The sequence below is a fragment of the Triticum dicoccoides genome, chromosome 4A (genome assembly GCF_002162155.2).
Source record: "Triticum dicoccoides isolate Atlit2015 ecotype Zavitan chromosome 4A, WEW_v2.0, whole genome shotgun sequence".
NCBI classification, from domain to species: Eukaryota; Viridiplantae; Streptophyta; class Magnoliopsida; order Poales; family Poaceae; genus Triticum; species Triticum dicoccoides.
The window spans coordinates 2,499,038-2,525,928 of NC_041386.1; the positions used below are offsets into that span (position 1 = coordinate 2,499,038).

The 26,891-nt window shown below is 45.5% G+C and overlaps 2 protein-coding genes across 2 annotated transcripts; both read right to left on the reverse strand.

Annotated features, from left to right (window-relative positions):
* Window positions 1-7,232: 7,232 nt before the first annotated feature.
* Window positions 7,233-10,014, reverse strand: LOC119284491 (protein EMBRYO DEFECTIVE 514-like). Its single transcript, XM_037563607.1, has 2 exons — window positions 9,552-10,014; window positions 7,233-7,753 (listed from the first exon to the last, which is right to left on the reverse strand). The coding sequence occupies exons 1-2, from the start codon at window positions 9,888-9,890 to the stop codon at window positions 7,409-7,411; spliced, it is 684 nt and encodes a 227-aa protein (XP_037419504.1). The 5' UTR covers window positions 9,891-10,014; the 3' UTR covers window positions 7,233-7,408.
* Window positions 10,015-12,577: 2,563 nt separating this feature from the next.
* On the reverse strand, window positions 12,578-14,122 carry LOC119284492 (aspartyl protease 25). Its single transcript, XM_037563608.1, has one exon. It carries the CDS (start codon window positions 14,062-14,064, stop codon window positions 12,769-12,771), a length of 1,296 nt encoding a protein of 431 aa, XP_037419505.1. The 5' UTR covers window positions 14,065-14,122; the 3' UTR covers window positions 12,578-12,768.
* Between the last annotated feature and the right edge of the window lie 12,769 nt (window positions 14,123-26,891).

Here is a 26,891-nt window from a genome sequence, read left to right on the forward strand (position 1 = left end):
TACTTCTTTTGGTACTCACACTATGAATATGTGTAGCATTACGCTCGAGATTCATTAAGAATAAACCATTCACCATCGGAGCATGACCATAAAATATATCTCTCATATAAATAGAACAACCATTATTCTCAGATTTAAATGTAGCCATCTCGTATTAAACGAGATCCTGATACAATGTTCATGCTCAAACTTGGCACTAAATAACAATTATTGAGGTTCAAAACTAATCCCGTAGGTAAATGTAGAGGTAGTGTGCCGACGGCGATCACATCGACCTTGGAACCATTCCCGACGCGCATCGTCACCTCGTCCTTCGTCAGTCTCCGTTTATTTCGCAGCTCCTGTTTTGAGTTACAAATGTGAGCAACCGCACCGGTATCAAATACCCAGGAGCTACTACGAGTACTGGTAAGGTACACATCAATTACATGTATATCACATATACCTTTCGTTTTGTCGGCCTTCTTGTCCGCTAAGTATTTGGGGCAGTTCTGCTTCCAGTGACCACTTTCCTTGCAATAAAAGCACTCAGTATCGGGCTTGGGTCCATTCTTTGGCTTCTTCCCGGCATCTTGCTTGCCGGGCGCGGCAACTCCCTTGCCGTTTTTCTTGAAGGTTTTCTTACCCTTGCCTTTCTTGAACTTAGTGGTTTTATTCACCATCAACACTTGATGTTCCTTTTTGACTTCTACCTCTGCTGATTTCAGCATTGCAAATACTTCAGGAATGGTCTTTTCCATCCCCTGCATATTGAAGTTCATCACAAAGCTCTTGTAGCTCGGTGGAAGCGACTGGAGGATTCTGTCAATGACCGCGTCATCCGGGAGATTAACTCCCAGCTGAGTCAAGCGGTTATGTAACCCAGACATAGTGAGTATGTGCTCACTGACAGAACTGTTTTCCTCCATCTTACAGCTGAAGATCTTGTCGGAGACTTCATATCTCTCGACCCGGGCATGAGCTTGGAAAACCATTTTCAGCTCTTAGAACATCTCATATGCTCCGTGTCTCTCAAAACGCTTTTGGAGCCCCGGCTCTAAACTGTAAAGCATGCCGCACTGAATGAGGGAGTAGTCATCGGTACGTGCCTGCCAAGTGTTCATAACATCTTGTTCTGCAGGGAGAACAGGTGCGTCACCTAGCGGTGCTTGTAGGACATAATCTTTCTTGGCAGCTATGAAGATGATCCTCAGGTTTCGGACCCAGCCCGTGTAGTTGCTGCCATCGTCTTTCAGCTTGGTTTTCTCTAGGAACGCGTTGAAGTTGAGGACTACGTTGGCCATTTGATCTACAAGACATATTGTAAAGATTTTAGACTAAGTTCATGATAATTAAGTTCATCTAATCAAATTATTCGATGAACTCCCACTTAGATAGACATCCCTCCTGTCATCTAAGTATAACATGATCCAAGTTAACTAGGCCGTGTCCGATCATCACGTGAGACGGACTAGTCAACGTCGGTGAACATCTTCATGTTGATCGTATCTTCTATATGACTCATGCTCGACCTTTCGGTCTTCTGTGTTCCGAGGCCATGTCTGTACACATGCTAGGCTCGTCAAGTCAACCTAAGTGTTTGCATGTGTAAATCTGTCTTACACCCGTTGTATGTGAACGTTAGAATCTATCACACCCGATCATCACATGGTGCTTCGAAACAACGAACTGTCGCAACGGTGCACAGTTAGGGGGAACACTTTCTTGAAATTATTATGAGGGATCATCTTATTTACTACCGTCGTTCTAAAAACATGATAAACATCACATGCAATCAAATAATAATAGTGACATGATATGGCCAATATCACAAAGCTCCTTTGATCTCCATCTTGGGGCTCCATGATCATCTTGTCACCGGCATGACACCATGATCTCCATCATCGTGTCTCCATGAAGTTGCTCGCCAACTATTACTTCTACTACTATGGCTAACGCGTTTAGCAATAAAGTAAAGTAATTTACATGGCGTTTCTCAATGACACGCATGTCATACAAAGAATAAAGACAACTCCTATGGCTCCTGCCGGTTGTCATACTCATCGACATGCAAGTCGTGATTCCTATTACAATAGCATGAACATCTCATACATCACATATAGATCATTCATCATTCATCACAACTTTGGCCATATCATATCACAAAGCACTTGCTGTAAAAACAAGTTAGACGTCCTCTAATTGTTGTTGCAAGTTTTACGTGGATGAAGTAGGGTTCTAGCAAGAATGTTTTCTTACCTACGTGAAAGCCACAACGTGATTTTTCAACTTCTATTTACCCTTCATAAGGACCCTTTTCATCGAATCCGCTCCAACTAAAGTAGGAGAGACAGACACCCGCCAGCCACCTTATGCAACTTGTGCATGTTAGTCGGTGGAACCGGTCTCACGTAAGCGTACGTGTAAGGTTGGTCCGGACCGCTTCATCCCACAATACCGTTGAAGCAAGACAAGACTAGTAGCGGCAAGAAAGTTGACAACATCAACGCCCACAATAAATTGTGTTCTACTCGTGCAAGAGAACTACGCATAGACCTAGCTCATGATGCCACTGTTGGGGAATGTTGCAGAAAACAAAAATTTTCCTACGGTTTCACCAAGATCCATCTAGGAGTTCATCTAGCAACGAGTGATTAGATGCATCTACGTACCTTGTAGATCGCGAGCGGAAGCGTTCAAAGAACGGGGACGAGGGAGTCGTACTCGACGTGATTCGAATCACCGAAGATCCTAGCACCGACCGGACGGCACCTCCGCGTTCAACACACGTACGAAACAGCCACGTCTCCTCCTTCTTGATCCAGCAAGGGGGAAGGAGAGGTTGAGGGAGATGGCTCCAGCAGCAGCACGACGGCGTGGTGATGGTGGAGCTGCAGTACTCCGGCAGGGCTTCGCCAAGCACTATGGAGGAGGAGGAGGTGTTGGAGAGGGAGAGGGAGGCACCAAAGATCAAAGTAAGAAGTCCTCCATCTCCCCACTATATATAGGAGGGCCAAGGGGAGGGCGCCGGCCCTAGGAGATCTAATCTCCTAGGGGGGTGCGGCCAAGGGGAGGAATCCCTCCTCCCCAAGGCACCTAGGGGGTGCCTTCCCCTCCTAGGACTCTTCCTTTAGGGTTTCCCCCACCCTAGGCGCATGGGCCCTAGGGGGAAGTGGCGCCCCATCCCACTTTGGGCTGGATCCCTTCCCACTTCAGCCCATGGGGCCCTCCGGGATAGGTGGCCCCACCCGGTGGACCCCCGGGACCCTTCCGGTGGTCCCGGTACAATACCGGTGACCCCGAAACTTGTCCCGATGGCCGAAATAGCACTTCCTATATATAATTCTTTACCTCCGGACCATTCCGGAACTCCTCGTGACGTCCGGGATCTCATCCGGGACTCCGAACAACATTCGGGTTACTGCATATACATATCCCTACAACCCTAGCGTCACCGAACCTTAAGTGTGTAGACCCTACGGGTTCGGGAGACATGTAGACATGACCGAGATGCTCTCCGGTCAATAACCAACAGCGGGATCTGGATACCCATGTTGGCTCCCACATGCTCCTCGATGATCTCATCGGATGAACCACGATGTCGAGGATTCAAGCAACCCCGTATACAATTCCCTTTGTCAATTGGTATGTTACTTGCCCGAGATCTGATCGTCGGTATCCCAATACCTCGTTCAATCTTGTTATCGGCAAGTCACTTTACTCGTACCGTAATGCATGATCCCGTGACCAAACACTTGGTCACTTTGAGCTCATTATGATGATGCATTACCGAGTGGGCCCAGTGATACCTCTTCGTCATACGGAGTGACAAATCCCAGTCTTGATCCGTGTCAATCCAACAGACACTTTCGGAGATACCCGTAGTATACCTTTATAGTCACCCAGTTACGTTGTGACGTTTGGCACACCCAAAGCACTCCTACGGTATCCGGGAGTTACACGATCTCATGGTCTAAGGAAAAGATACTTGACATTGGAAAAACTCTAGCAAACGAACTATACGATCTTGTGCTATGTTTAGGATTGGGTCTTGTCCATCACATCATTCTCCTAATGATGTGATCTCGTTATCAATGACATCCAATGTCCATAGTCAGGAAACCATGACTATCTGTTGATCAACGAGCTAGTCAACTAGAGGCTTACTAGGGACATGTTGGTGTCTATTATTCACACATGTATTACGATTTCCGGATAACACAATTATAGCATGAATAAAGACAATTATCATGAACAAGGAAATATAATAATAATGCTTTTATTATTGCCTCTAGGGCATATTTCCAACACATTATTATATCTTGTTTACTTTAATGCATCTATACACTTGGTAAAGGGTGGAAGCCTCGGCCTTATGCCTGGTGTTTTGTTCCACTCTTGCCGCCCTAGTTTCCGTCATACCAGTGTTATGTTCCTTGATTTTGCATTCCTCACACGGTTGGGTTATAATGGGAACCCCTTGACAGTTCGCCTTGAATAAAACTCCTCCAGCGAGGCCCAACCTTAGTTTTACCATTCACCACCTAGCCTCTTTTCCCTTGGGTTCCGCGGACTCAAGGGTCATCTTTATTTAAACCCCCGGGCCAGTGCTCCTCCGAGTGTTGGTCCAAACTAGAGCCCTTTGCAGCGCCCCCTTGGGGAAACTCAAGGTTTGGTTTTAGTTGTACGGAGCGCTCATCTGGTGTGCCCTGAGAACGAGATATGTGCAGCTCCTATCGGGATTTGTCGGCACATTCGGGTGGCTTTGCTGGTTTAGTTTTACCATTGTCGAGATGTCTTGTAACCGGGATTCCGAGTCTGATCGGGTTGTCTTGGGAGAAGGAATATCCTTCGTTGACCGTGAGAGCTTGTGATGGGCTAAGTTGGGACACCCGTGCAGGGTTTTGAACTTTCGAAAGCCGTGCCCACGGTTATGGTCAGATGGAAATTTGTTAATGTCCGGTTATAGAAAACCTGAAACTTAACTTAATTAAAATGAATCAACAGAGTGTGTGTGGCCGTGATGGTCTCTTTTCGGCGGAGTCCAGGAAAAGAACACGGTCTCATGTTATGCTTGAACGCAGGTTGTTCTAGGATCACTTCTTGATCATAGTTTCTCGATCGTGCCATTGCCTTCTCTTCTCGCTCTCATTTACTATGTTAGCCACCATATATGCTAGTGCTTGTTGCAGCTCCACCTCATACCTTTTACCTTACCTATAAGCTTAAATAGTCTTGATCGCGAGGGTGTGAGATTGCTGAGTCCCCGTGACTCACAGATTACTTCAAAACCAGATGCAGGGACCGATGATACCATTCCAGGAGATTCGACTGAGCTCAAGTGGGAGTTCGATGAGGACTCAGGACGATACTACGTTTTCTTTCCAGACGATCAGTAGTGGTGCCTAGTTGGGGCGATCGGGGACATTATGCATTTGGGGTTGTCTTTATTTTGGTTCCGTAGTCGGACCTTGATTGTATCTGGATGATTGTAATGATATATTTATGCTATTGTGTGAAGTGGCGATTGTAAGCTAACTATGTACCTCTTTCCTTATTCAGTACATGGGATGTGTAAAGATTACCCCTCTTGCGACATTGCCTACAATGCGGTTATGCCTCTAAGTCATGCCCCGACACGTGAGAGATATAGCCGCATCGTGGATGTTACAGGATAACAGTGTAAAAAAGACTTACAATATGAAAAAAAGTATGAAAGTGAGACGAGCGAAATAAACCGAAAAGGAGGGAGTATTGAACTGTTACATCGGTTACAATGCAAAACATGTTTTCTTATAAATATACTGTTGTCTTGTACCAAAAATAATAATATGCTACGCAGATGAGTGCTAAGTCCTATACTCATATAGGCCAAAGATTGGGTGTGGCGATACATCACGTCGCTATTTGTCCTTCCACTTCTCTTTATGAATATTGTAAAAATAAAAAAAAAATCCTAAAAACACTTTTCTCATGAATAGAGAAGTCTGCAACTTTCGAGAGATTAATTTGCATGCAAATCGACTTTTTTTTGCGGGCAAGCATGCAAATTGACTTAGCGTGCATTGTAAGACGAACATCTAATTCATCGCAAAAAAGGGGAATGAACATCTAATCAACCCTTTTGGCAAAGGTTAGGGCCTCTTTGATTCGCAGGATTGCAAAAATGCGGGAATATGAAAAATATAGGATTGAAATGATATGATCATTGGATTTCTATATGATTTGAGTTTGTCTGATTGTATCACAGAAAAAATAAAGGATTTCGTACAAAAGGTTAGGGTGGATGCTTTTTTTTTGCGGGAAAGGGTGGATGCTAGAATCCCTCCATTCCCTTATACAAGGCCACAAACTCAGATTACAGGTATCAAAGTAAATTTTAATGGCTGTTTTGCAAGTCAATTTTTGGAAAAATTCCTATGAATTAAACGACCAATACAGAGAAAATTCATAAGGATTCCAATCCCTTAAAAATCCTATAGAAGCCCTTTGAATCAAAGATGCCCTTATTGTTCTCCATGTCAAGCATAGCCCTTGCCACGCACAGTATCTAAGAACACGGGGAGGGTGACGAGCTAAACTGGGTTGCCGGAGCGATTTTGCTAGCGACGCCGTCACGCTTCCAAGGCTCCGGCAGACGGCGACAGCGGCGCACGCTGATTTCAGCAGGAAAGACCAATCGCAGCAGCTCGATGTGGATCTTATGATCTTATCCACACACACACACACACACACACACGGACACACCCCGTTCGTGCGCATCCAAACTTTTTTTCCTACCTAAAGCACGCACGTCACCGAGCAAACCCAGTTGCTACGTCTGGTTCGAATAGGATATTACACGGGCATATTATTATTTTCTTCTTCCTATATGCGCACAGAGTTTCACTGACAATCACCGTTGCCAAAGGCTGCGGAATTCCCATGGAGCCGCCAAGAATCCAGCAACAGCAGTGCCAGCCATTCGGCCGACCCGTAGCCTAGTGGTGGCTGAACAAGCCGGCAATTCAGCAGACAAAGGGAGAGACAGCACTAGTGCATAGCCGGATAAATATGCCTACAAGTGGCCAAGAAAGCATCCATTCTTTTTCCCTTCCCGGAGAAAGCGGCCACCCAGCGGTCAATTCCGGTGATCACCCGCAGAGAATCATCATCACCTCGCCGTCGTAAAAAGACCAGCACCGGCCGGGCGCCACGGGGAATATTCCTTGAATTCACGCCAAGCTCGAGTGATAACCGAATAACAGAAAGCGGAAACAACATGATGGCAAAGCATCCAAGGATCATCATATATCAGTCGCGCAGTAGTACATATAGGTGGATAATGGGTCTCTAGGACAGGCAAACAAACACGCATAGCTCATGATAAATGCCTCAGCTGCAAGGGTTGGCATTGGGCACGCAAAATTGTGGGGAATATTGTTGGTTCCTAGTTGCCCCGCCTGCCCCGGCCGCGACCGCCACGGAAGCCACCTCCACCACGGCCACCGCCTCGTCCTCCTCCTCTGCCACCGTTGCCCTTAAAGTGGTGACCCTTCTTGCCATTTGAGTTCTTGTTGCCGGCCTTCAGGTCCTCGGGGAGAGGGAGTATGTTGTCGACGCACTTGCGGAAGCTGAAATCATCGGCGGACCCATCAACCCTGCGGATGAAGAAACAGCGGCTCTGCCACACTGGGTGGTTGCGGATCTCAAAGGCTTCCACGCCTGATCCAATCTTCTTGGCGGGCTCAGCGTGGCCTTTCTTCACCAGGTCCTCCAACACCATCTGCTCGTACTGTAAAAGGTAATATTCAAGTTAGCACTCTGCGTCCGAATGAAGATGCCAATAACGAACTTTCATCTGGATAATAAGAACTAAGCTTGAAGGGCATACAGTACCTTGGAGGCAACTCAAAAGCATCAACTAACATAATCCTACATTGTTTCACAGCCCAGATGCAATAACAAACTTTCATCTGGATAATAACTAAAGCTTGAAGGGCATACAATACACCAGAGGCAAATCAAAAGCATCAAGTAACATGATCCTAAGAAGTGGTCAACATATCAATATGATAAATGAATATATGCAGCACAATCTGGGCCAGCCAATTCAAAGTTTCTAAATCAAATTTAAATAAGATTACACCAACGCAATAGAAGACAAGTCAAATTTATTTCATTTATACCATCCTTAAGCTGTAATAAAGTTTACATAGCAAAGCACCGCAAGTTTTCATAAGTCTAGCAATGCCCAGCAGAAAGAGCAAAAGGTTCACTCTCCAGTATTGCATAACCACATAGGCACTGCAAACTTGGAAGGAATGTTAACAATATTCACGCAATGACTTTACATAGTCAATATTAACGCCAAATCCTTAATCTGCAGGATCAGATCAACACAACACAGCTTATGGCCTATATATCCTCCTGATTGACAGCAATACTAAATTCAACTGACTAAAATATTTTGGAGCAGAACACAGAACATTGTGCGAGGAGGGCAAATAAGATGCACCGGAAAAAAAGAGATAACCAACCAATAGCAAACCTCGTATGGAACCAGAAAACCAATGAGTTTTCATGTCTTGACAGGATCTAAGTGTGATTGAGATATCAACTCTAACCATGAACTCTAGAGACAAACTATTTACATACACTTCAGGCAGAGCACCATGAAAAAATATTCAACTTATGCACCAAAAACAACCACATATACACTCATTACAAAACTCATATGGAAAGAGAAGGTTAATGTCTTGACTAGATCAACTTGTGATTGTGATATCAACGCTGACCATGAACGCTAAAGACAAACTATTACACACACTTGGGGCAGAGCACCATGAAAAAATATTCAACTTATGCACCAAAAACAACCACAAACCACTGAATGACAAAAGTCATATGGAAACCCAAACAACCCAGTCAAAGAAAGAAGACCTTAATTAGCAGGTGTAATCTAACACTATATATGATAATTCACACTCCCTCCCAAAATAAGTGTCGCTGATTTAGTACAACTTTGTACTAACTATGTACTAAATCTGCGTCACTTTTTTGGGCGGAGGGAGTAATAATAAACACAGGTAAATGGAAGTAGAAGATCAACCTTGCTTAATCCAAGTATACTAGAACACTGAAATTAATCAAATCAAACCAATAGGTTGCTACCACCCTAGTAAACTAACATTTCAGGATACATAATTGCATTAGAAAGTAAATAACTAGACCTCTAAACAGGTAAAGGGTCAAATCAGGAAGCTGTGAGGTCTACGCATGGCATAATATTAGATCCAACTTACAACCAGTTCGTTCAACCTCGACCAACTGCAAATTTGTAACCTTCACAGTGCATTTGTCGAGTACAATTAGTTAGTTTACTTGGAACAAATCGATGTAAAAAACGATTTGCCTAACGCAGGCCCAGGCACCACGAACTCCCCCAGCTAATCAAATCAACCTACCAGCTTGTGACTACCGTGGACCGGACTACAAACGCAATACTCATAGCAAATCACAATATAGGCGCAACACCAATAACATCACCATGGCACAAGCGATTGGCTGAATCCTAACGCTGACGGTCTCACCTTGTTGAACTCGAGGTTCGGCGACCACGAGTGGAGCAGCGCGAAGAAGTAGTCGAACATGTCGACGGCCGTGGCGAACTCCTTGGGCCCCAGCTTGACGGGCTTCCCTTCCTCACCCTTGGCCCCCTCTTCCTCCCCGTTCCCGGCGACATCCTCCGCCTTCTTCGCCTCTTCCTCCACCTTCGCCTTCTTGGCCGGCGCCTCCTCCGCCTCCTCGGCCGCAGCCACCGGGCCGGAGTCGTCCCCTTCCTCCCGCTCCCTCTTCAGGCTAGGGTTCGCCTCCGGGGCCTCGGTCTCCATGGCCGCGGCTGCGGCGGCCGCTACCTCGGGTTCAGCCATGGCCGGAGGTGCGCGCGGGAGGGTGGCCGGAGATCGTAGCCGGGGACACGGAGGCGGTGGCGGCGGCGGCGGCTTGCTCGTAGGGTTTTGGGGGTTCTGTCCTCTGGGTGGGTGTGGAGAGGAGGGGACGAGTGCTTAAGAATCAAGCGTTCGCACGGGAATGCAAAGAAGGAATAAAACGAGGAGAGCCCAAGTGGCCCACTGGAGGGCAGCCCAGGAGCAGAGAGGAAAGTAATCTGCGTCACTCCTCGGGCCCGGCCTGCTCTCTTTTTAGTTTACGGAGTATACATTTATTTTCAACCTCCTCAAAATTTGCTAAAATAAACTCCTGAAAAGAATTATTTCCCTCCACTCCAAAATATATATTTTCCGAACAATCTCTGAAAATATAAAAACAACGTCGGAAATTACGGCTGCTGTCGAAACAAATAAAAAATAAAAAATAAAAAATAAGAAAACACATGGAGAATGCTCTAGCAACACGAGTGCATGTTTCTAATGGACATTTTGATAGTAAAAATGCAATTTCACTATGTTTTATGTTGTGACAAATACAATTTTACCCATGATAAAATATAAAAGACAGCACTGATATGAACAGCGAAAATCTGAAGGCAAAAATAAAAATTACTGGGTTTTTGGCAACACGTTTACTAGTTTTCTACTTATTTTCACGCACTTGATAGAATGCGTGTGACAACCAAAAAGTGCTCCAAAATGCTTTCAATTTTTTTTGTAACATCAATTTTATTACTTTTGCTCAAAACATCACGATTGTTTTCTCATCATGAAACTTTTGCACATTGATGAAAGACTTAACAATGAAAAAACAAGTAAATCTAGGATTGTCTTTCATTGGCCTTTGAACATCTGAAATTCTTCCACTAGTCAAGGAAATAAATTCTGATCAGAGTATTTCACAGTATTTCACAGTATGCTTCCACATACTCTAGAAGATTAGTACATTTGAAGCTTCTTTGTGTTCAGTTAGAGTGACGTTTACTATCACTGATCATGTTAAAAAGTTTGGCAGAACATTTCTTCCCTAAAGATATTAACAAGCAAGGCAAATGTCCATACAAATGGGATAATGACTGCTTGCCCAAGAATGCATGCGGCCTTGGTGTCAAAGGCCCGAGACAACAAGATAGAACCCTACTTATGAAAAAAGTTTACAAATTCATGAGTTAACCTTTTTTTATAAGTAGGGTTCTATCTTGTATGGAGAGCTTATTACAACAATGGTACTACTCATAATGCTTCCTCCAACACTGATCGATTCTTCTGGAAAGATTGTTGTAAACTTATTGAGGATTTTAAGAATATCACAACATGTAGCCCTGATGATGGTTCATTTATTCTATTATGAAATGACAATTGGCATGATGACAGCATGAAGGAAAGATTTCCTCAACTTCACTGACTTGCAAAAACAAAAAAAGATCACATTATCTCCCGCTAATTAAAGCCATATCTGATAATGACATATACGATATGTTCCATCTACAATTGCCAGGCATCGTCCTCCAACGGTGTGATGAATTTGCTAGCATTATGAATGGCATCGATCTCAATTATACCACTGACATTTGGACTTTCAACTGGAGTGGACTGAAATACTCCAACATTTTTTTTATGAATTAACTCGACCCCCACCCCACCCCACCACCAAACATTGATGCTCCCTTCAGATGGACATGGGAATCAGTTGCTTGTGTAAACAAAAATTCTTTTCTGGTTACCCATTTAGGACAAACTTAATAGCAGGGATTTGCTTTCCAAGAAACATTTTCACATTGATGACACTACTTGTGTGCGTTGGGACGAAGGTACCAATGGGGATCTCATCCATCATCTTTTTTATATGTTATTTTCATAAAAAGGGATGACAATGGTCACGGTGTGGAACACAGATTTAAATATATTTGATATTATGACTGAATGACAAAATGGAATGGAAAGCATTTGTTTCAGAGAAACTCTTATCATTGGATGCACATGAATGCTATCATATCTGAAAACAAACAGAGAGATATGGATTAGTGTTGCTATTCTTTCAAAGAGGATTTCCAAATGGTAATGTCGTAATGAACAGGGAAAAGCCCATTCTGAAGATGGTATGCAAGCTTGGCCTGGCACTTTGTAATTTTTTTCATTCTCATTCCCCTACGACCCTTCCATATGTACATTATCAATTTTTTTAAATAGAAATGAGAGATGGTAGAGCCTTCCCTACTGCACTCATGCTAAAAGAAATGAAAAATCAAGATTTTTTTTATTTTTACCTCTTCTTTTTATTTTTACTGTTCACCCGAGTGCATATGCATTCTGAAGTAGAAACTTGGTGCCTTTTTTCAATGTTTTTGACATAGCTTACCACTCTTGTCAAGTGGCAGAAACTCCATGTCTTGACTGCACGTAATAAAGAAGCTGCAAGGACTAATAGTGAAAACATTATTAAACCACCATCGGTCCTATTTCGACAATATCATCATGAGCAACACGATTGTCCAAACTTCAATTTTTTTTTTTTTGAGCTTTGATTGGAAGCCCCATTGGTCTGGGCACTGTGCAGATTGGCAGCACGGGCTGTCAGTACACTCCAAAACGAGCCAGCTTTTGCATTAACCCTACTTGTACGTATGTGCAGCGTGAAAGTCTCGAACGTACACCTTGCGCAGCAGCCAAACGAAACAAACAAGTTCCTTAATTAAATGCACCACACATCACACCAGTAAATAGTCACGACGACCAGCACAGTAATTCTCTAGTTCTGACAAACTTTGATGCCACATTCCTTATCGCACACACTGAAAATTACTAAGCCGCAAATTCACACGCACACGTAGTACGTAGTACGTACACCCAAATGCATGAACTAGTTGCATGACTCCCGGGCGAAGCCGACGCGCGAGTTGGCGACGTCGAAGACGACCCGGAGGTTCTGCTGCTGCAGGTTGGCGACGACGTTGACGACGGCGTTCACGTTCTGCGGCGCCTCCGCCATGGCCAGGCACGCCAGCGGCGTGGCGCTGCTGTGGATCAGCGTGTTCTCCATCGGCAGCGCCAGGTCCACGCCGCCGTCCATGTGGATCGTCACGGCCGGCGCGCCCCCGGCCGCCACCTCGTCCGTGTTGAAGCACGTGTCGAACGCGCCCAGCGACGTGTACCCGCTCGGCGCCGCCACGTGCCGCCGGAACTCCTCCCGCAGCGCCGCGTACACGGGCGCCGTCCACCGCGTGATCACCGTGCCGGAGTCCACCACCGTGCCCGCGCCCGTGCTGGGGTCGAACGCGAACGACCCCGCCGGCACCTTCACCGGGGACCGCCCCACGCTCAGCCCCGTCACGTTCACGTAGTAGAGCGACGACCGGTGCGGGTTCCTCAGCATCGGCGTGTACCGCGCCGCCCGGGGCTGCCCGGCGGCGCCCAGCCGGAGCGACCCGGAGAAGTAGTACGACTTGTAGCTCGGGAGGCAGTAGGAGAAGACGCCGTTGTACATGTTCCCGACCTGGGACAGCAGGGCCATGGGGCCCCGGCCCAGGCCCAGGAGGCCCTGCTTCGGGAGGTTCGACGTCGGCCCGCTCACCGAGCCCACGCACCCGAACGCGTAGTTGGGGATGGAGTCCTTGCCCAGATGCAGCCAGTCGCTGGCCAGCGCCGCCTGGAAGGAGGCGTCGGCGAAGGGCTTGGAGAAGGCGCACGACGGCAGCGGCGCCGCGCTGTCGAAGGGGTCCCGGTCCGGGCAGGGCTGGCCCTGGAGGATGGGGCACATGGACGAGGAGCAGGGGAGGGGCGCGTAGGAGGAGGAGTTGGCCGGGACGAAGAGGCTGCTGGCGGGGCAGGTGCCGCACGGGGAGCAGTGCGCCCAGGTGGCGTCGGCGCTGGTGTCGAGGGCCAGGAGCATGGGCTGGGCCGGCGAGCCGAGCCCGGCGCGCACCACGTAGGAGGGCGGGGTCTGGCCGGAGGCGACGGGCGCCGAGGCGGCGCCGGCGGAGGCGGCCTTGGAGGAGAGGAAGAGGAGGCGCGCGTCGTCGTCGCGGGCGAGCGCGATGATGGACTCGAGCGGGGAGGCGGAATGAGGGTGGACGTTGTGGTAGACGGAGAGGTCGGCCGCCGCAGCGACGGTGGCGGCGAGGAGGAGGAGGAGGAGAGGCAACCTGGTGGCCGCCATGGCTGCGGAGCTTAGCTTGAGCTAGGAGAGTGTCGGTCACTGCGAGGGAGTGAGGAGTGTGGCGTGGGTTTATATAGGGGTTTTGGCCTTTTTGTTTGTACATTTTGGGGCCTTGCTTGCATTTTCATTTCCGTCCCTGTTGAAATTTTGATATTAGTTGGATTCCAAAATCTACAAACAAAAAAAAACAATTCAAATTAAACTATTAAAAAAGATATATGAAAAAATTAAAAAAAGGGAGAGTGCACTTGAAAAAAGTGTTGCATCAGACAGTTCTCATTTGAACCGTCAGATCTTCATCCAACGGCCTGAAACATACCACATACTATTCATCTTCTTCCTCCTCACGCACGCCCCCGGCCCGCCCAGCCCCAATAGCTGGCCTCCACCACCAGTGGCCGGCGGGCACTACTGCGAACCGCCTTGCTCCACCATTCCCTCAACCTCCTCTCACTGCCATTGCTGGCCAACGCCTCGGCCATTCCTCTAAGCCCCGCCGGCGACCCCCTGCGCCCCACACCCCTAAGATAGGTAGTGAGATTGCTGCTCCCCAGTGAAACTGCACCCTCGTCATATTTTAAAGATAGATAATGGGGTTGCTTCTTTTCTGATGAGATATCACACGCTTATGAAGAAGAAGAAAAAATGACTTACGCAACAAAAAGTTTGGATACCCTATAAATAGCAAAACCTAAAAAAAATGTTGAATTTTGTAAAAAAAAGACTTTCGGATGAAGCTAGCTACCAACTGTGTTCAATTGACTTTTTAACTATGCATATCATGCCATCCCCCCTATGGTAAACCCTGGTAATCTGGAATCCACCGCGTATATTGCATGAGTTTTTCTACATATCTACTCCGTAGTCTAGTTGATGATTTATGCGACCGGATTTACTACAGCGCAAGGAAGTAAAATGACCACCGTATTCTAGAATCCGCGGGTTTCATGGAACTCGCAGACAGCGTGACATTCACATCTCGACAGCTTGTCCTCACGGGTCAACAAGAGGACAAGGTTCGTCACATTCACATCTCGTCGGCCGAATGACCACCACCTAGCAGCAAGCTGGCACGGCGCTACCATCGAATCGGCTGTGTATCTTGTTATCGTCACTCTGCTGCTGCTCTTCGCGCTGCATACAACAAATTTGACCTCTCAAACACCCGCAAACAGTGATCCGTCTTAAACAATTTCTTCTATAATCGGACATTCTAATTAACAAATCTTAAATCCATATTATTACATGCAACATGAAATCCCAATTAAGGAATCAGTATGTGTTGCTTCGTCATGTCTGGCGGCTGGCTGCGGCCCTTGAAGTGTTGCTTCGATAGCCGGCGAGGTAGAGTAGGACATGTGACACACACACCGGCTCGCAGACTCAAGGCGCCGCCGTCTCCCATGTCCTACTCTTTCTTGTCGGAGTCCGGAGCGCTGGTGGACGTGAGATCGATGATGGATCCGTCGTGGAAGGAGCTGGTGACGTCCACCATGACGCGGTTGCGGCGCCCGGACTGGTCGTGCATCATATGGGGTGCTGAAGAATGTGACACCACCTCAACAATGTCCACCGCCGCGAGGGCTGTCGTCGCCTCCCACACCCGCTGGCTTGCATAGTGGGCACGCAGCGCCATATTTGCGTCGGACGACGTCCATGTGTTCACCTCCACCTCAGCGCGCCAACGAAGCGGTTGCGCATCCGCCGCCGCGTCCAGACGCCAAAGAGATCGCACCGCCTTTGGTGATGTAGTGGCAACACACCTCATGTCGGATCCATGCGCCATTTGAGCGGATGCAATGGATTCCCGACGAAAGGAGTACCGAGTGCTGCCGTTGGGCGGCCTCCTCCCAGAAACGGCGGAGCGCAAGATGAACGGTCATCTCCTCCTAGAGGCCGCATGGAACGAGCTCCGGATCAATGGATCTCAAGGTGTAGGACTCGGATCCGCTGCCCGTCATGTTGAAGAAGGCCGGAGATTGCCGGACGAGAGCTTGGTTGAGAGAGTGGAGTGGTAGGGAGTGAAGTGAAGTGACTAGGATTTGGTTCGAGAATTGGATGTCAACGAATATATGTGAGTCGGGTAAGCTAGTATGAGCTGGGTCCAACATGGCGGACGCGTCCAATCACGCCCAGGCCACCCTATATCTGTCCCATATTTTACCTATATAAGGAATGCCCGTCAGCCGGGCGTTTAAAGCCGGTTCATCTAAATTGGACTTTTTGACCAATCAGTAACCGTGGCGCCCGTCCAAGTCGTTTGAGGAGGGTTCGAGGACGCCCGGCTGTAGATGTTGTAATGGGCACATAATATACTTACTATCTTGCACATTGTCGTCGATCAAATATTCCTCAGCTGAGATTAGAACGGATCAACTCGCCGCACTGCTCATTCCCTGAGCCGACAGTACAAGGCACACTACAATGCTCGCGCTACTCTACTATTGTACTGGATCGATCAGCTGCACGTGATTCGATCGGATGATGCTCAAGGATCACATGAATTGGCCTGGCATGTGATGTGCGTACGTACGACACAAAGCGTGTACGCGACGTGCACCAGCTAGCAGCCAAAAGCTTACAAAGTGTACAAATGTTTTCACCGGCCAGCTTTTCATACTGCAATCCTAAACAGTTACCGGCCAGTCGACCGCATCCACAATCCGTAGGTTCAGTTCAACTCTTACGACAAGCAGAATGATCAACTTAATACTAACTTTGACATCGACACCTGAGCTGCCAATACAGCACTATTTTTTTTTTTTTTTTTTTTGCGGGGAACCAATACAGCACTATTAACAAAGACGCAGAACATCTCACATGCATATGTGTACGCAAAAGCACATCATCCATCCATCCATTAATTCATGCATGACAAGCATCCTTCCACGGCTACGGACAGACTCATCGCTTCATCAGGAAACCAGGGATCATCCTATTGTGTGCTTGCTTTCGTCGTTAAGCCGTCCACTATAGATTGCCCGTCTTCTCGTCCCTACTAATAAACCATGCATGGACGGGTCGATTAATCTATCACAATCAACACAGCCAGGCCTAGCCTCTCCATCTACCAGCTCCAAAGGAAGGCAGGTCACGGGCGCCTTGTCCGCTCATGGCGATGCAGATTGCAGACGAAGCTCGCCACCTTCTCACTCTCCACACTGTACCAGCTGCTGGGGCATACCTTGGACCCTTCCATACTGATCCAGAGCGTCCTAATAATGCAGTTTTGGTTCTTCATGCGCATGCATGCAACGCTCGCAGAGATCAGATTGGATCCCGAGAGGCCGATCGACAAGAAACTGTGCTTCCCCGTGAGATATCTCACGGGATTGCTGAATCGGCGGATGCTAACCATCAAATGTAGTACAGCGCATCTTCCTCGGCAAGTTGCAGTGCTATCGAGTGGATTCAGGACCCAGCACGTAGGTCGTTTAAGTGATGCTTTGATTCTGTGCAACAGTTTTGTGGGTGATGAGGGAGGGGGCATGGGGTATACAGCGTACGTAGTGAACTATGTTCTGAACCTATGTTCCGTGTACACTTCAGCTGGGTTCTTTGAGATCTTTTTTCGCTTAAAAAAGAGCGCCTCTAGTCAGTGGCAAGAAACTGTGACCCGTTGTGCTCAAATTTTGCCCAAAAGGCTTTTTAGGTCGCCCAAATGCCCTTTCGTCTAGTTAAAGTCATTTGACCATTACTTTGAAAATTCATATGAACCCAGCAAAATGCAAATAAAATATCAAAATTTTCAAAAAATGGCATCTGTACGTGCATTCCATTTACCAAATGTTTGTTGACCTTTACTATTGGCAAACACGTGCTGATGTATCAAATGTTTGTTGTACTATATCTAATTATGCACTATAAAGACAAGATGTCCGTTCATAGATGTGCTATCGAATATCATGTTGCTATGCTGTACGCGTACACTAATTAAGTACTTTCTAATTTTTTTATGACTTTGTGCTACTTTAAGATTTTTTAATAAGATGACTGCATGCATCGTTTAGATGCAGTTTCCAAAAAAAAATACTACTTTCTAGCCATCCTTCTGTCATGAGATTTTGGTGAACTGTGGCATGCATTATATTATGGTATGTTAAGGAAGTTAGTTGTTTCCTATGAAAATGACCGTGATACACAATTGTTAAATACTCCCTCAATTCCACAATGTAGTGCGCCCGCGTTTCCCCAGATTCAAGTTTGAACGTAAATTTAACCAACAAGACCGACCGCGGCGGGAGTGAAAATTATACCACTGAATTCGTATTTTTTATATGAATTCAGCGATATAATTTTTGCCCCTGCCGCAATTGGTCTCGTTGGTTAAATTTAGAGTCAAACTTGGATCTCGAGAAGTGCGGGCACACTATATTATGGAATGGAGGTAGTACTAAAAAAATATAGAAATGTCAGACCACAGTATTGACAGAATCAACGTGAGCATGTACGAAAAGGAATCACTAGATTTCAGTTTGAGCAACTTAAGTCATAGGGAAAACAAATGTGACTTTAACATGTCTAAAACTTTGCCATGGCAAACAAAATCCAAGATCACGCATTTCAACCCCTTGGACATCTTTTTTGTTGCCGAGAACTAACCCTTATATCATTTTAGGCAACACTTAAACCTGTCACGAAAAATGGAAATGAATTGAGACGTCCAAAAGCATCGCCTAAAATCAGGCCGGAACATTACCAAAATTACCAAGGGGGTTGCCCTGCGACGAAATCAACTGCTGACGGTTTCCGTCACGAAAAATGATCTGAGGCAACATTTTGTTTCATTAAGAGGATTTTCGTCACAAAATAGCACATTTTGTAGTGGGATTTGGTTTACCAATGGTGTATGATCCCTAAAAATGTGAAGGGAAAATTGAAGACGTGTGGACCCTTTGAAGAATTAGACCATGAATTGGAGTGTGAAGACTTAACTCTTTACTTGTTCATTTTATTCCTTTTTAAGTCAATAAGGCAAAACGTACTGTTAAGGCGGGGTCCAGGTGTTACTAAGATAGTGTGTCTTCATTTTTGCTAAGTCGAATTTATTTCTCCAGAGTTGAAGACATGGAAACCTCCTTTCGGCAAAAGTCATCAAGCTTGCGTGTTGAAGGTGATTCTTCATTACACCCAGGTTTAATTTCTTCGCTGAGGAGTCAGGAAGCATGTATTTGGGTTTTCCTACGTGAGGAATTTGAGATTTTTAATTTTTGACCGTTGCGCCAGCACGTTGACATGCCCGTTCCCTCCAATGGTCACTTCAGCCCTCGGGTTGCGACCACCGACTATGGCCCTGTTTGGTTCAGCTTTTATCGACGGATTCCGCTGCCGCGCAGCAGAATCTGAACCAAAGGGCGAATCCAGCAGAATCCGATTTCAGAAATCCGCTGCCAAAATCTGAACCAAAAGAGGAAGCAGCCCAAGACGTGCTTTCCAAAATCTAATTCTTCTGCGGGCCAAAATCTGAAAAAGCTGTATCAGCTGGTTTGCCAAATGACCTACATCTTTTTCACATCAGATTTTCCACAGCTGTTTTTCCATAATAGATTTTTCACAGCTGCTTTTAGAAATCCACAGCCGAACCAAACAGGGCCTATAAATAGCTCGATCCTCTACCATAAGTTGGTTGGCTGCTCCATTAGAATCAATGCATGTTCTCTCGGCCACCCATTATCTTGAAGAATTCGAGTGAACTCTGAGTGAGGAAAAACCCACAACCTTAAAATCCCAAGTGGTTGAGTGTCACTGAAGAATCTGTTCTAAGTTCACCAAAGACCTGTTATTCTTGGAAATTGTGCATCTTCCAGACGGTTATGTATCCGTTTAGAGCCTCCAGCCCGTGGACTAGCTGAAGAACAAGTCTGTAAAGGCTTGGAGGTCACCTTGAAGATCTACCATGAGTGGTTGGGCTATGTTCGAGTGATCTTAGCTCAAGGAAAATAGGTTGAAGACATGCATGGTCTTCTGGTTAAATCTTAGCCCCTCCAACCATATGTAGAGTTGTCAACTTGAACCAGGTCATCAAATTGTTTGTCTTCACCAGGCATCCGGGTTCTTATTTGTTCGTCCAATTTACATCATGCATTTTGCTGGTTCTAAAGAAATTGCTCTTACCTCTCTCTGAAAACTTTGTTGAGTTTATCTCTATTCTTCTACATATCATTATGTTCCACTTTGTGTTTACGCTTACTATACTTAATGACATCTGCATGTTTGCTAGACTTAAGTACATTTACTGCTACCTAGTTATTCTTCTAGCTAGATTACTTCCGTCGCTATCTCAGTCGTACTAGTTTACTTCATATAGTCTATTGCTTCGGCGTAGTTTGTCTTTTGTTATGTATAACATTACTTTGGTACTACTACTTTTCTTTAAACAACTTGTCCCCCTCCCCCCAGAATTTTGGGAACATGCCGAAAGCATTCCACTACTATGCTTGAGTAGTGGTGAAAGTGCAACTATCCCTGGGTGGTTTTGGTAATTCCTAACAACATATAGCTCATTGAGCTAATGCTATTCCAAGATAAATATTTCAGGAAAGCTCAATGTTTGGCATGTCATGGATTAGAAAGTGGACCCTTCAAAATACCGAGGACAAAGGATTGACTCAAGCTCAAAGCACAAGACTCTACATTTTCTATTTTAGTGATCCAAGATCACATTGAGTCTATAGGAAAAGCCAATACTATTAAGAAGGGATGATGTGTTGCTTAATGAGAATCTTGCTCAAAATGCTTAGTGGTATGCTCCAAAACCCTCCAGTACTTTCTCACTTCCACATATGTCCTAAACCAAAAAGTCCAACTCGGCCCAACCGAAGTTTCTCATCTGGAGCCACCGAGTTCAGTTGACATAGCCACTGCCAGAAACCCTAATCAATTCGGTCTCACCGATAGGGATCTCGGTCTCACCGAGATGGGTTGCAAACTCTCCATTTCCCTTTGTAACGTTTCGGTCTAACCGAGATGAGCGATTGGTCCCACCGAGATTGCAATGCAAACTCTCTGTTTCCTTTTCGTAATGTTCCGGTCCAACCGAAAGAGCGAATCGGTCCCACCGAGTTTGCCAGACCAACTCTCTGTTTGGCTATTACCAAAGTCGGTCTCACCGAGATTACGTTATGCCCTAACCCTAATGACATCGGTCCCACCGAGTTGACTTGTCGGTCCCACCGAGAATCCTAACGTTCACATTTTGAACTAAATCGGTCCCACCGAGTTTAATGATTCGGTCCCACCGAGTTTGGTGATTTGTGTGTAACGGTTAGATTTTGTGTGGAGGCTATATATATCCCTCCACCCACTCTTCATTCGTAAAGAGAGCCATTAGAATATGCCTACACTTTCAATACACATTTTCTGAGAGAGAACCACCTACACTTGTGTTGAGGTCAAGATATTCCATTCCAACCACATAAATCTTGATCTCTAACCTTCCCCAAGTTGCTTTCCACTCAAATCTTCTTCCTACCAAATCCAATCATATGAGAGAGAGTTGAGTGTTGGGGAGACTATCATTTGAAGCACAAGAGCAAGGAGTTCATCATCAACACACCATTTGTTACTTCTTGGAGAGTGGTGTCTCCTAGATTGGCTAGGTGTCACTTGGGAGCCTCCGACAAGATTGTGGAGTTGAACCAAGGAGTTTGTAAGGGCAAGGAGATCTCCTACTTCGTGAAGATCTACCCTAGTGAGGCAAGTCCTTCGTGGTCGACGGCCATGGTGGGATAGACAAGGTTGCTTCTTCATGGACCCTTCATGGGTGGAGCCCTTCGTGGACTCGTGCGACCGTTACCCTTCGTGGGTTGAAGTCTCCATCAACGTGGATGTACGATAGCACCACCTATCAAAACCACGCCAAAAATCTTCGTGTCAACATTGCATTTGCTCCCTCAAACTCATCCCTTTACCTTCATATGCAATTGTTTTACATTCCACTGCTATACTCTTAGAATTGCATGTGTAGGTTGATTACTTGTTTGTGCTAAGCTGCTAAAATCTGCCAAGAACTAAAATTGGGAAAAGGCTAGATTTTTATTTGGTCAAGTAGTCTAATCACCCCCCTCTAGACATACTTTTGATCCTACAAGTGGTATCAGAGTTTTGGTCTCCATTTGCTTTGATTTCCATAGCTTTTGGTAGTCATAGCCTTGGTTTCACAACCTAGGAGAGTATGGCGTCTAGCGAGGGAAGTTACCACCATAGAGGTCCTTACTTTGATGATACTAATTTTACTAGTTGGCAGCATACGATGAAAATGCATATTCTTGGACATAACCCCGCCGTTTGGGCTATTGTGTGTGTTGGCTTGCAAGGTGAATTCTTTGATGGGAGAGAACCGAACCGTGAAGCTACCGTGGAAGAGTTGAAGATGCTACAATACAATGCTCAAGCTTGTGATATTCTCTTCAACGGATTGTGCCCCGAAGAATTCAACAAAATCAGCTGTCTTGAGAATGCAAAGGAAATTTGGGATACTTTGATTGATATGCACGAAGGTACCGACTCCGTCAAAGAATCCAAATTGGATGTGCTTCAAAGTCAACTTGACAAGTTCAAAATGAAGGATGGTGAAGGTGTCGCTGAAATGTACTCTAGGCCTGCTCTCATCACAAATGAGATTGCCGGCTTAGGAAGTGAAGAGATGACCGACAAATTCATCATCAAGAAGATCCTAAGAGCCTTGGATGGAAAATATGATACCGTGTGCACATTGATCCAAATGATGCCCAACTACAAAGATCTCAAGCCAACGGAAGTCATTGGAAGAATTGTTGCACATGAGATGTCACTCAAGGATAAGGAGGAGCTTCACAACAAGTCAAGTGGTGCTTACAAAGCCTCATGTGATACTCCCACATCTTCAAGTGAGAAACAAATCTTTAATGAAGAATTGAGCTTAATGGTGAAGAACTTCAACAAGTTCTACAAGAATAGAAGCAAAGAAAGAAACTCCAAGTCAAGGTCCTACAATGACAAAAGATCTTCTAGTCGTGAGCGTAATTGCTATAATTGTGGAAGACCCGGACACTACTCCAATGAGTGTACGCCCCCCTACAAAAGAAGAGAAGATTCTCCCAAAAGAAGGAGTAGAAGAGAAGAATCACTACCAAGAGAAAGGAGGAGTAGAGATGGTCGTTATGAACGGAGACACTCTCGTAGAAGCAAGGATTCGGAAAGAAAAGAAAAGTCATCAAGGAGCTACACAAAAAGAAGACATCAATCTCATGTTGGTGAATGAGTATCCAGCTCTGACTCCGACGATCACTCCGGAAGAAGTTATCACTTCGATTCCGATTATACTCAAGATGAAGGTGTTGCCGGACTAGCACTTGTGACAACCAACTACTACAACATATTTGACTCACCAAATGAAGGAATTGGGAGATGCTTCATGGCTAAAGGTCCAAAGGTAACACACCCCGAGTATGTTGATTTCAATAGTGATGAAGATGATTTGCTAAGAGATGATGATTTACTTGTTGACAACTCTAGTGATGAAAACTATGATGAGCATACTATTAATCATTATAATCAAGATAAAACGAATGATGATGATAAAAAGGAGATTGAGCGTCTAACTAAAGAACTAAACACTCTTAAGTTAGCTCATGAAACTACCTTGGAAAATCATCGAGAACTCTTAAAGACTCATGATAATCTACGCTTTGAAAAGCTCAACCTTGAGGAAGAGCATGAGTTTTTAAAGGCAATCAATGATGATCTTCGCAAGAAAAGTTCTTCTTACATTGCCAAGCGTTTATTCTTGTCTACTTACATGCCACAAGTTAAATCTAACAATAAGAGCAAGAAAGATTCTTCATCTAGTAGTAACAATAATCATGCTAAATCCAATATTGTTGCTTCTAGTAGTTCTCTTGATTCAACTAATGATTCTCTTAGCCAAGTTACACTTGAGCAAGAAAATAGCTTATTGAAGGGAATCATAGAGAAAGGCTTTTACAAGAGTCTTGCCGGAAGTAAGCAATTTGAGGAAATTGTGCGCAAGCAAGGAAGACACCGGAAGAATCAAGGTGTTGGTTTTGAATGAAAGTTCAATGCCAATGGGGTTGAGTGGGAAGAAGATCAATACCCCAAGACGAAGTTTGTTCCTCAACAAGAGAAGTATGATCCTACTTCTTTCAAACGAACACAAGCTCAAGACGATCTTCCACCACAAGACCACAAGCAAAAAGGCAAGGACAAGCTTCAAGAGGAAATTGATGCATTTGAAGAAGCACCTAAGGCCTTGGTCAAGTGGATTCCCAAGACTACATCAAGTTCCACTTCATCAAGTACAATTATGACTCCAAGGGTTCCCATCAAGTTGGTGTGGATCCGGAAGAAGAAGAACTAGAGAGTTCCCGAGGATGACTCTGCCAACATACTTCACTCTTATCATTCTGGCAAGGATGAGTGCAAACTACTTCCATATCTTGGACTAGTTCAAGGAGTCACAAACCCTCTTGTTGGTAAGACAAGGGACAAGGTAACTTAATGATTTCATGGACATCATCTTGTGCATACGTCACTCTATGTCTATGGATATCCTTGTTTGTTCCTTGTGGGAGTAACCCGTGTAGGTATTGAAAGTGCAACTCACTCCAAAGGATTGCTCCAAATGATCTACATCAACATTGAGCATCTACATCTTCAACACCTACATGAAGTCATCATCGACAAAACCCAAGGTTAGTTCATTCCCTTTAGGGGGAATATCACATCTAGGGGGAGCTTTACTCAAATCTATGAGCTAAAGCAAATCTAATGGTGTGAACACAATAATGCTTTATGTAAAAGTGGTAACCCCGCTTGTGCTTAAACGATGAGTATGACCTATGATCAAATGTTCTCATTTGACTCCTAAGCCAATATACTCATATATAGATGACCTAGTCATCGCCAATTGCCTGATAGATGCTAGAATGTTTGTGCATGCTTTGTCACATATTTCATTTGCCACTTTATTGTGTGAGCATGTTGATTGCATATTTTACTCATCCGAGGACATCCGTTTGTTGCTTTGATTGTTTGGCTCTTTCTCTTTTTGCCAAATGGATGGACAAGCATGCCTAAGAACACCCTCTAGCTATCTATGCTTTTCTCATCTCAAACTCTATTCATGCTACATCACAAAGTTTGATCAAGTCAGATTTGAACCACTCTGTGTGAGGAGCACTCGGAGATCCCGATTCGTCATAGACTTAAACCCCCAAAACCTCTTTGTGCATCTTGGTCTGACCGATTCATCCTTTTCGGTCCTACCGAGTCACCAAGTTGATCTAGGGTTTTCAATCTTGGTGCAACCGATTAGAACTTTTCGGTCACACCGAGTTGCAGTAACTGCTTGCAGTTTTGCATCTTGGTGCCACCGAGTCGTTCCACTCAATCACACCGACAGGGTCAGGTTATATATACCGCAGGGTTAAATTTTGGAAATTTCTCCGAACCCCTTCGCCCGCGCGTAACCTGCTCTGCCTCCTCTAGTCTTCGGATCATCCTCTCGTCGCCAGCGACCTCCCGCCGCTGGTCTCCACCACCGTCAACGGAAATCTTCACCGCCGTTGCCGCCATAGCAAGTTCGTCACCGAACTAGCGTACGAACTCGATCGTTGTGCTAATCCTTCACTCCGATTCTTAGCACATTGGTTTGCCATGTTTCTTGCCATGATTGAAATCATCCTGTCCAGCAAAAACGTCCCATAGATTAGTTTTGATTTGAAAATTTAGGGTTAGGTCTCCGCCGAATTCATCTCGGACCGACCGAGTTGTAGAAATCGGTCTCACCGATTTTGGCTTAGGCCAGAGCACATGCATTTTCGGTCCAACTGAAAATTGCAAATCGGTGTGACCGAGTTTGATTCTCTGTGAAACTCTAGCAGTCTCAGTACCACCAAACTGTGACTCGGTCTGACCGAGTTCACTAGTTCAGGTTCCAAAAGCTGCTTCGGTGTCACCGAGTTTACAAATCGGTAGATCCGAAATGCTTTCTGTGAAGAACTAAAACTAAGTTTTTAAGTCATCTGTTTTGCAAAAACTCATGTACTTTGTGATGCTCATCTACTCTACCTCATCTATAACCTATTCACAGGGTCTGGTGACAGTGTACTTGCAAGATGTTTGACCAAAGTGACAGCCAGAACAAGTCAGAGGAACAGGTTCAGTTAAGTGATGGCACTAGTCCCTCTAGCAGCTATGAGGAAGGCAACAGGAGCACTCCAAGCAATCTGCCAAAGGCTGCTACCAGAACGAGGAAGAAGAGGACTTCTGACTCTGAAGATGAAGACTATGTGGTTGTTGAAGATGAAGCCACTTCAAAGAAGAAAGTGCTGAAGAAAGAGTATGGCTCACCTGCTACAGTCAAGCCTGGGTTGCACAAGAAGGCACCAGCAAAGAGAGTTCCCATGTCTAAAGCTAGAGCATCCACTGCTGAAACCTCCAAGCCATCTGAAGAGGCAGTTGGAGAAGGCAAGAAAAGGAAGGAAAGGGTTAAGAAGACCACTGCCAGAGTGCTTGGCAGATAATCAATTATGAGAGATGATGATGAAGAGGAAGAGGATGCTGCACCAGCACCCAAAGCTCAAAAGCTCATGGGAGATGCAATAAGATCAGGGGATGCTCCATCTAAGCCCAAAACTGCTCCCAAGACAGCTGCTCTAGCTCCAAAGCCAAAACCCAAGAGGAGCACCAGGAACATCCCCGCTGAGGAGAAGAACAAGGCCCCAGTGCCTCAAGCTGCTGAAGAAGAAGAGGAAGATGGTTCTGTTGTTTTGAGGAAGCTGAAGCCAAAGATCCCTGACCACACTGATGCTCACCCAGTTGCAGAA